The sequence below is a fragment of the Limulus polyphemus genome, unplaced genomic scaffold, assembly GCF_000517525.1.
Source record: "Limulus polyphemus unplaced genomic scaffold, Limulus_polyphemus-2.1.2 Scaffold1324, whole genome shotgun sequence".
NCBI classification, from domain to species: Eukaryota; Metazoa; Arthropoda; class Merostomata; order Xiphosura; family Limulidae; genus Limulus; species Limulus polyphemus.
Genome location: NW_013666934.1, coordinates 213,544 through 225,368, shown reverse-complemented (window position 1 = coordinate 225,368; position 11,825 = coordinate 213,544). Strand labels below are relative to the sequence as shown.

At 30.0% G+C, this 11,825-nt stretch overlaps 1 protein-coding gene across 2 annotated transcripts in view; it reads left to right on the top strand.

Moving 5' to 3' along the window:
* Positions 1-11,825, top strand: part of LOC106463099 (anamorsin homolog) — a 29,304-nt gene that overhangs the window by 8,312 nt on the left and 9,167 nt on the right. For both annotated transcript variants that reach the window (XM_013923067.2, XM_013923068.2), the window contains exons 4-6: positions 2,071-2,147; positions 3,578-3,728; positions 7,572-7,715. In XM_013923067.2, the coding sequence (XP_013778521.1) occupies positions 2,071-2,147; positions 3,578-3,728; positions 7,572-7,715 (372 nt within the window). The remainder of the gene's footprint in view (positions 1-2,070; positions 2,148-3,577; positions 3,729-7,571; positions 7,716-11,825) is intronic.

The following is an 11,825-nucleotide window of genomic DNA, read 5'->3' as shown; positions in this document are numbered from 1 at the left end:
ACTGTATAGTATCTGCATTATATATATATATATATATATATATATATGTAATTTTAAAAAAATTCCATTAATATGACTTGCAACTCTGGAGGTGTAGTTCAACTCACAGCATTAAGGTCTGGTGATTGTGTAAGGTAGGAAAAATGTTACATACTCCTGGAATAAGTTATGACTGATGGGAGTACTGTGAATGGTTGGATTATCATCTTGGAAGTACCCATTAGCATTTGAATAAATAATGTAACCTGTAGAGATGAACTTGATCAGCAATAATGTTCAAAGTTTAATAGTTTAATCATTTGAATTAATGGGCCATGTTCATACTAAAAGAACATTCTTCCATACCATGGCACTGTTTCTCGCTGCCTTAATTGTTAGAACACAAAAGTAGGTTCAGTGCTTCATACAGATTTCTCCAAACAGAAGCTTGGCACACACATCAGCTTAAAGCAAGATGAATCATAACTTGTTAGACCATGTGATTCAGTTCGTTAAAAATCCAATTAACATCACTCCATACACCACTGATTAGCTGGTGACTTAGGTCTACAGCATATCTGTGTGTAATTCTGGTGAAGGTAGCATTATCTTTGTTGATATTGAAGGTTTCTATTAGTTTGACCAACAAAACATGTTTGTTTCTTCCATATAGCTCTGTCTCGTTGTGTTTGAAACTGTAGTTTCACTTGTCAAAAGAATTCTTCTGTTCAATTTGCTATTTATAATAAATCTATATCAATGAGGACTTTGACTAGACCAGCCAGTCAATTCCACAATCGTTCTGGTTAAGACTTCTGCTAAACATGTACCAACAGTCATGCCCTCATGGAACACTGGTAGTTCATTGGCCTTGCCAATCTTGTTAATAAAAAAAGCTCAAGCCAAAGTTAAACACAATTTTGTAGCAATATGATACATCTCATCTGGCAGTTTTGAAGAATTTAATTCTAACATTATTTTTAATTTGGGTACAGTTCTAATAAAGTGGCTAGGTGTATATATAGATATATATAAGTTTATACAGGTCCTGGAAACTTGTAGATTCGTCTAGGTTTGGTTATTCTTTTAAAAATTGCAATGTAGTTAAGAATCTTGGGAAACTAAATGTCTACATCAAAATATTTTTTCAAGAATTTTAAAAAATATTAACACACAAAACATTTTTAGTTTCATGCTCTGTTTAAAATTTTGTTTCTCGTGACCTATCATCATCTTTCTTACCTGAATAACAATTTAACTTTCACAAGTTAATTATATTAACTGTTTATTTTCCAAACTATGAGTTGCAATAATGATTGTTTGACTAACATGTCAAGAACTGATGAAGCATCTAATAATGAAATGTTATAAGTATAGAACTGAATTATTTCTCACATGTTCAACATTTCAGTGTACACTTATTTGATCAACAAAATTCTTATCTATTGTTTCTATTAAGGTACAATTTATCAAAAACATGGAAACATAAAATTAGATTTTGAACACAGTTAGTATTTGTGATCTGTTTGAATGATCTTCAAAAGCTTGGTATCTCATTCATGTGAATGTTAAGGAATTTATTAAGTATACTTAACTAATGTACAAATAAAGTTTCATAATTCATCAAGTAGACTTACTGATAACATGATTTTTTCCTGAACTTACAAAGGTTGTGTTACTCCAGTTGTGAAAAATTGTAATGGCAAATACTGATATTTTTAATTACCCATAAAAATATTTAACTTACAAAATGTCACCATAATTTTTTTTAAAAAAAGGCAAATTAAATTGCAAGAAAGTGTCACAAAATCTTGCATACAAAATTTAGCCTTGTTTGAACTAATAATATTTTTTAATTTGCAATAATTATAATTGAAAATATACCATTTCCTCCAGATGACAACTTAATAACATGTATGGCAGCTAGGAAAAAAATATTAATTTATTAGTTTGGTACTAATGTGAAACCTAAGTAGTTTATTTATAATTCCATACAGTTAGATGTGTTCATATATACATATTCAGGAGTATTTTTTTATATATTATTTACTTATGTTCAGAACAAGTTAGTATTTTTGGTGTTTTTCTTAGACTCTGAACACAAAATCAGGTCATCAGCAAAATTGGCATCAGCACTGAAACTGTCGGGATTTGTTGACATTGGTGAGGTGAGAAATCATTTTACATTAACCTTATGCGTATAAGTTTGTCAAAGTGTGCATTTCACATTCTTTTCAAAGTTACATTCAAAATTTAATTAAACTTTATTATCAGTCTATGTTAATAAACTTGGTATCCAAATGTAGCTTATAATTAATATCTTTATATTATCAAAGTTTCAATTTCTTAATTTTGAAAAGCAGATATTTAAGTTCTTATTCTTTACTTGTGTGTGTCACATGATGCATTTGTGCTCTGAATTGCCCATTTTAGATTTTATTTCTACATTTATTTGATTTTCTGACCTCAAGTAATTAAATTCACATATTATAGATACTGACAAGCCAGAATATAATTTTAGAACCTCCAGTCTTCTTGCCTTACTGAGACCCAAAAAGAAAAAGAGATGTCAAACCCAAATGACACATCCCTCCCATATCATGTCTTCTTTCAGAAAATGTCAGTAATTCTCTCTAACATTGATATTAGATTATTTATAACCAACAAAAAGAAAGTTTTTTGTTTACAAGGTTCTTATGTACCTTTATTTCATTTTGGTGCCCATAAGCATATATTTAGCCTCAGTGTCATTGTTTGCAATCACATTTTTCTACTCTGAACACTTAACAGAATTTTTATAACCTATTTATAGCTTAGTTAGAAAGCTAGTAAAATTATAGTGGGACATTCTTTCTTAGTGCCAAATAAATTTTTTGTATAATAAAATGTTTAATTGAAAGGAAAATTAATGATTTTGTGCAGAATCAACATAGCATGAAGAAACTAGTGCTAAGGATAATAAAAGCAATGTCAAAGTATGAGTTTCTTCTCTCTACATTGAAATTTCTTAATGTAAAAAGTGTCATTAACCATCATTTAGTGACAATATCTGTTGTTAACTTAATAAAAAAAAATCTGAGTTTCTAATTTATTAACCACTATAGGCACTGTATACATAACATAAAGTTTTGGGACAACATGGGATCTATTGGTCCATCTCGGCTGTTGCATCCTCTAAAAGCTCATAAAGCTAGCCCTTATCATTGTATGTTAGGTGTAATAAAATATAAACTGAGCAAAAAAGACAAGAGGACATGTAATGTGACACACAAAAAAAGATATTTAGCATTTTTTGTAACATTTTCTTTCGAATTAAGAAATTAAAACATATTTCATATTCAAATTTGAATTGTAAACTACATTTTTATGCCACCTTTATTGACATGCATTAATAATAAAGTTTTAAATTAAATTTTGAAAATGATACTGTAAAACATTGTGACATGTGCTCTTTGATCTGTCTTTAGTGAGAGATTTAAACTTCTAATAATTTTTTCGTCATTACCTATTCAATTTGTCTCCTATATTTTATATATGTTTAACTCTTATGAAATTGAGGACTAAAGGTATCTGTTTTAATGTTTATCCATAACAATAGCCACATGAGTTTCCCCTTCCTGCTTCACAACTAAGTGAACTAAAAAAGGAGCTTGAGATAGAAGAAGGAACAGTCTCACTGATGGAAGTTTGTGCCAGAAAACCCAACTTTGAAGTTGGATCAACAATTAAACTTAATTTTGCTAAGAAAGGTAAATGAACACTGAATATTTGTTTAATGTTTATGGTAATTTTGAAAATTAGATCTAATTAGGTAGCTCAAAAGGGTCTAAATAAATACTAAAAATGTATTTTGATAAAAAAAATGGTGGCATTATTACTGCTGTAAGCTATATTTTCAATGTTTTAATTGAGATATTTATTAGAATGCATGGAAAAATTGTGTAATGAATAAAAGGTGAGTACGATATAAATGTGGTTGATCAGTTAAGGAGTAATATAGTATTGTGGAGTATTCAGTGAATAATCAGTGGTAGAAGTGACAGTTATCACATCTAATCAGTTATTCAATGAATTACCAAAGAAATTCTGCAAGTGAGTTAGGCATGCTTACCAATAGTTTTGAAATTTCTGTTGACATGTTTGTGCACTTAGGTCTACAACTGCAAATTAAAATAGCCTGTAGCAGATATTAAGGAAGAAATAAATAAATTTATTATTGTTGCATGGACTGAACTTGGCATTATTTTTACCAAATAATCCAAAAGAACCTACCCACTGATAGAACACATTTGCAACATTACTGTTTATAATGCAAGAATGCGATAAAGTGCAAGTTCGTAAAATTAGATGTGTTTCACTTGAAAAATATAGCTCCCAAGATTCAAACAAATTTGTTAGGAATTAAGGGGAGGGCAGAGTATGATTGTATGTTGTGTAAATTCACAGTTCTACTGAACAGAACATCAGATTATCATTGAAAGCAGACAATGCAATGTGCCTATTGCTACCCTTAAACATCACAAAGTAATGAGATTGAGAAAATAAAAGAAAGAAAAAGCTGCAAAATTACTTGTGTTTAAGAATTGATAGTGATCTTTTCTCCGTGATGGTATAAACCACAAGGTACATGCTGGTTCACCTACTTGTGCTACATGTAAGTTTCCTCATGATCTGAGCTACGCAGATGCAAAAATGAAATCTGTACTTAATATTTTCAATTTGAAAATTAACAGATAGAAAGAGATTTGCAAGAAACCATGAAATGGATTATTGAAAAGTTTTCAGAGAATATGAAATGTGGATATTTTCCTTAATTTGTTTTGAACTATTGGTCATTATGATTCTGAAAATAATATTGCAATGAAATTTACCAACTGTAAGTGTAACCAAATCAGTTACAGAAAGAGTTATATGAGATGAGAACTTGAAGTTAGGCTTTCCTTTTTGTAAAACTGATCACCTATTTGTGAGTTTTTTTTCTTAATACTTCGTAAGTGAACCTTCAAAAATTGATTTTTTTGCTCATGATGAGTATATTAATATGTTGTCAATTTTCCACAGTATTTTGTCCAAAGATTTGAGACTATATGTATTTAATCTTTTCAGGAATTCAAATGTTGCACAAATGAAGCAGTTAGATATAGAAACATTAAATATAGTAAACATACCAATTCAGGAAGGAGATAAGTTTTTACAAGTAATTTGTTAATTGTTTCAATTAATATTTTCCAAATTCTATAATCATCTTTGAAATAATTCTTGCTTTATTTTGAGGAAAGTAGTATAGAAAAATGTAGAATGATGAAAAGTTTGTTAATTTAAAGATGCATTAAAAAGGATACAATGTTTGATGTTAGATTTTTTTTGTGAAGCCTGAATTTTAAGGCTGTTCATTGAAGGAGTAGTGAATGGAATGAATACAGAGGATTGTTGATGATATTTTCTTTGGGAGTTATATAAGGATGAATCTAGACGTAATAGCCATTTCTATGTGGTAAACATAATTATGGACTTTTTCTGGGGTATAGGTTCTGTTGTAGGAGGCTTTGACACAATACATTGAAATAGAGCTAGGCAGTTGACTTATTGTTATGCATTGTTTTAACCAAAATTACTAAAATGTAAATATCAAAAACTTGTTAGGTTATATAAAAATTATAAATGAGAAAATAATTCATAAGACCTGCTTGAGCTAACTGCATTATGTTATTGTAACTTGATTGGTTGCTTATACTATGTTCTCTTGCTGTGGTGGATGGACTGTCATTTCATTAAGTAGGATCTAAAGGGCATTTGAAAGTAATAAGATTAAAACCAAGCAGATGTGAAATGTTTAGAAAACTGAATCTGTGTGTGTGTATACACACACACACAATAATGGAAATATGTATAAAAATGTACTGGTGATACATATATATACAAGAATCACAAACAATGAGTTGGCAAATAAATGGTAGATTTATCATAACTATAAAACATTATTACAGAAAATAGAAAAGTAAAAAGTTGTGCACTGTTTCAGTATTTGATTTAAACAGAGCAGTTGACATTTGACTTTCTTAGATGCCATTTAAGCCCATACACCCTTAATAGTATTCATACCAGGACGTTTATAGAGGCCAAACCACAGTTGCAAGCTCCATCAGCCTCTTTCTCTCTTTTTATACTATATTTGTTGCATATTTAGAATTACTGTCTTGTGCCTGGCATGGCCAGGTGGTTAGGGCACTCGACTTGCAATCTGCTGGTCGCAGGTTCAAATTCCCATCCCACCAAACATGCTTGCCCTTCCAGCTATGGGGGCATTATAATGTAACTGTCAATCCTACTATTCATTGGTAAAAGAGTAGCCCAAGAGTTGGTGGTGGTGACTAGTTGCCCTCCCTCTAGTCTTTCACTGCTAAATTAGGGATGGCTATCATAGATAGCCCTCATGTAGCTTTGTGTGATCTTACAAACAAAACAAACCTGCTGTCTTGCAAGAAGATGTATCTCTGCCCAACAGGTCTAGCTCAAGAAGGAATCACATGATCAGTAATAATCTGATTGTACCTGTTAACAGTCAGGCTGCTATCAGTTTTGTGGAAATTTCCCAAATCATTGGCTGAGATGTAACCCACACTATAGATGTCGTACATTGACACTGTTTTTTTTTCTCTGTGACTGAACAAACATTGATTGTTAGCACACAATTTTAATTTGGATTCATCTCCAAAGAGCACTCTTCACCGACCAAAATTTGATTTCTACATATTTGTGATATGACATTTGTGTCTTGGAAGCAATAGGTGCATTTACCACACTATTTCTGGAAATAATATGACTGTCTGTACTTTTATAGGCATGCTGATTAGTTAGGCAAAGAATCAATCTCAATGTAAACTATCAACGTGACTGTACAGTGGAGTGTGTGTGTGGGGGGGGGGGGAGAGAAATCACATAATATTTGCCTTTATACCCATTTCATTCACTGGTTTCATAATTTATTTTTAATACTGTGCATATGTGTGTTTATGTGTATGTGCTTTATCTATGAGTCTTTTTGTTTTGAATTATTTTAAACATACACTTTCTTGGGATTTGTGAATTTCATGAAATACAACATGGTTTTGAATGAGAGCTTCATGATTAATATGTAGATATTGATGGATGTCAAAATTTGTATTGATTTTAGTATTATTACTAAATTTCAGTTATATGTATGTTTTTTTCTAACCAATCAAATTATTTTAATTGTTCATATAATATCAAACTATCTTGATATATTTAATTTAATACTAATTTTGAATTAAGTATTCTAAATTAAAAATATTAACTTTCAATAGTTGCTTCCTTGTAAATGTTTTTATTTCTTCAAACATAATCTACCTAGAGAATAAACGAGAAATAAAAGCTAGTCCAGAAAAGTGCATCAATATATATCAAAAGAAATATCTAGTGCACTGAATATGTATTTAACATCCTATCAAAATTTCATTTACTGGAAGATTTTTCTAACAACAAAATTATCTGTTGATCAGGAGGTACAGAGAGGTTAAATAAGATTTTGATATCATACAAAACTCCTCTGTGTTCTTTTTTATCTATGTCAGGTAGAAGTAAATCAGATGAAAATACTTCCAAGATTTGGACTCTGTCTGCAGACGATACACTGGATGAAGATGTGGAATTAATTGACTCAGATCAGTTGTTAGATGAAGAGGATCTGAAGAAGCCAGATCCTGAATCTTTGAAAGGTTGGTGGTGATCATTGAAAAGTTTTATTTGAATATGGGATGCTGGTCATGTCAATATTCATTATACAGGACTCGCGATATTTTCTCTTATGTGGGTGTTACTTTGGCACTCTGTTTTAGATGTAAATGATCAGGCAAGCTTTGAGAGTGATTATGTATTAACAAATACTGGTAACACAAGTGTAATTTAATATTGGTTGAGATGCTAAACATTATAAAGTTTTGCATTGTCATGAACTCTTGTATAAGAAGACAATGTTAGACACTCCATTTTACAAACCTCAGTTGTTTTTTTTTGCCAAGTCTACACCTAAACTTTTAATTCCAAGGTTATTCCTATTGATTGACAGCTAAATGAGCAGTACAAATTTTTACTAGCCAACGGAAAAAAACAACAATATAAGCAATCAGTAGATAACTTCTTGTATAGTTTAAAACACAGCATCAAGTTGACTCCTTAAATTGTACATTAACACATGCCTTGTATAATTACATTACTTAGACTATGTTGCTGTTATATAAAAATGTTGCAGAGTTATGTACTGTACAGTTAATCTTTAATTCATGGAATTATATGTTATTTCCTAGTGCTCAGTACAGCTTCTGAACAGCCAGACTGTTTTTTATCTACTAATTAATAGCCTGTATTATCTACTAATTAATGAGTATTTTAGGATTTAAAATAATTTAAAATGACACTTGTGCAACACACACACACACACATATATATATATATATATATATATATATATACACACACACACACACACAATTAAAAGGAGTACAATGCTTAAATAATTACACAATAAATAATTTATTAAAACAGGGATCAGCTCTAAAAAACATTCTACATGTTTTGGTGTTCTTATGCCACCATCTTCAGGAGTAAAACTTTGGTTTAGACTCATATAACTACATAATCATTTGCATTTCTTTAGTGCTATCTAGACTTAAAATGCCCAGAGTTTATAAAACATATGTCCTGTACTTTATTTCTTCTTAACCTGGACCAAATTTTTTGTTCAGCACAGTATCTTTGTTTTGTTTTTTCGATATCTATTGTTTCTCTAATATTTAATTTAAATTTCAACTCTACTTGATTTATCATGTTAACATCACTCCAGTCTATAACATGAAATGTGCCTGCCTCATGTTATGCTAAGGACAACTCATTTACTTTATATTTTTCTACCACATTTTTATGGTCCTTGATCCTTAATTTCAAATTTCTGCATGTTTGACCATTGTAATTGTGACCACAGACACAAGGAATTTTATAAATCCCACATTTATCAACTTCTACTCTCTTTTATTCCCATGAGAAAATAATTTAGTTTATAATGCAGAGAGAATGTTACACTACATTCTATATATTTTTTAATTATGTTGCCTATTCTTGTTGATAAAATCGCTGGGATAAATTTGGAATCAACAGACAAACTAACCTCTTTTGACATTGTTTTGCTATTCATAAATGTTCCAGTTGAAGAAATGCTGGATTGTCTTGAAAATAGATTATTAGAGAGTAATGTTAAATTGATAAATCAAGTAGAGTGGAAATTTGAATTAAATATTAGAGAAACAATAGGTATGGAAAAAACAACAACAAAGATATTGTGCTGAATAAAGAAATAAAGTACAGGACATGTGTATTTTCCATTTTTTATAATTGTCATTTTTGTTAACAAGTGGATTGAATATTCGTAATCATGTTTGGATTATTGACTCTTGACGTTTAATGGCTAAAACACTAGAATCATCTGGCTTGTTACTAGCTAGTCATCATTAATTTTGAGCCCTGAGTTACATGTATATCTAACCCAATTATTTTTTTTTTATTTTTTTTTGTACATTTAAATAGTTTACAGGCTGCCCAGCAAAAAATAATAATAAATTGTTGTGAAATTTTGTTATTATGCAGTATTGCTTAAGCACTATTTTCTGGATGGAAACTGGGTTGTAATTTCAAATGTATCAGTAAAATAACTTTAGTGCTGAAATATTTTCTTCAATTATAAACTTTTTTCCATTAGTAACAAATAGCAGAATATATACATATCCTGCCCTCTGTTTTTCATTTATTATACTTCATTAGTTTGCATGTCAGTAAAGATTTACACAACAAATTGATTCTTTCAATATTGAAAGAAATTTAAGTACATCTGTAAAAGTGTACAATAATTTACTTTTTTTATCATGTTCAAATTCTACTAATTTTGTCAAGTTAATTAGACCGTTAATACTCAAATTATATATAATCATTGAAAGGAGTAAATAATGGAATGAATAGTGATGGGTTTCAGGTTTCATAACATAGGCTTTTTTAAATTTTTATATTATGAACATACAGGAAAAGTATTTGATTATTATTAAAATTGTTAATTATTTGTAGATTTTTGAATATTTGTAAGTGGCTTTATAGATTTGCTTGCTCTTTTATATTGTATATTTTACAATATTTAATAGTGAACAGAGTATGTGCAATACTTTGAATACTATTTTATATTTAGTAGATCTTTCTTGTTCTATGTGGCTTCACTTAAATACAATTGAGAAGGAAATGTATGATTTGTAGCATCACATTCCATGAGCTGTTCTATGTATTGATCAAATAGATTTAGGTATTATACAAATAATCATGTACCCAGTACTTTGAAGATATTTAACATCTATTTAATCTAATTTTAATATTTTTTTCAGTTGCAATTACTTCACTAAAGTATTTCATTTAGCATGCTCACATAGAAGTTTACCAACCAAAAACTTTTGATGATGACACTCTAAAAATTTATTCAAAGACTTTGAAACAGACTAAGAAAAAATATTAATGGGCATTTAACTATTATCTTTTGTAAAGTCTCTTGATAGTGGAAATTTGTGGTGATTGGAATATTGCTAGTGTGATGTGATTGTTGTTTTTTCTAAGAAGAGATCTTGGAAGATCTGGGAAACAGTTTGATGTCTATCGTGAGCAAGATTTTGGAATTTAGTGTCAGAACACTAAATAAGCATTTGGATAGTTTGCATTTATTTGATGTTTGTCAGTGTAGTTTTATAAAAGGTTTCTCTTGCCTCATGAGTTTGTGGACATCCTAAAAAAAGATTAAATAATAAGTTAAATTCATATTAGATTCAATGGAGGAAAGATTTAGAAGTAAGCGTAAAGTTGGCTTAGTGTAGAAAGGAAAGAAGGGTGATGATCAGTTGCATTTTTCTAATTGTGAGAATCACTAGGGATTTACTTGGAAATATTTTCTGATATTATCAGTAATTGGTTAATAGTTACTTTGAACAGGGTTTCATACTTTTTAGCCTTCAGCTCTGTCTTATTTATCTTTAGTTGGACTTCTACTGTCACATGTCATAACTGCCATTTGTGATGAGATTTAAAATGATAACATTCTTCAGAACTCAACTACCTCTCAGAGAAATGATATAAATGTCTCAGTGCATTATTTTATAATTGCATATGATGATTTTGCACATTCTAAAATGACACCTCCACAGGTTTTTCAACAAAGTACTTTATTAAAGTTCTTCATAAATGGAAGCAAGAGCTCACTTTCATTAGTATGTAAAACATACATTTAAGAGTTAACGAAACAAAATAATGATTCATTTCCCACATCTAATGGTCTTACTCTCCCAATGAAAGAATGGGTGAGGCCTAGGTCAATTATTGTGCAAGAAAGGAAGTACTGATGACTAATACAGTATTTTTGCTCATATTATTTGTGGTTTTCTAATATATTGAAACTGTTTTATTTGTGATTCTGAACCCTAATGACACTGGATGAATTCTCTTTGTTAAAACATTATTGATGTTTGTTTGTTTGGAATTATGCACAAAGCTACACAATGGGCTATCTGTGCTCTGCCCACCACGGGTATTGAAACCCGGTTTCTAGCATTGTAAGTCCACAGACATACTGCTGTGCCACTGGGGGGCCATTATTGATGTATAAATGTGTTTATTAATTTATCGTGGTTTTAAACTGTAGTGAAAATACGATTTTTAATAATGTAATGTCGTATTAAAGTCACACTTTTCCTACAAAATATTTAATTATTAACTTTGCAGACAAAAACTTTCTTTTTTAAACTTAGACA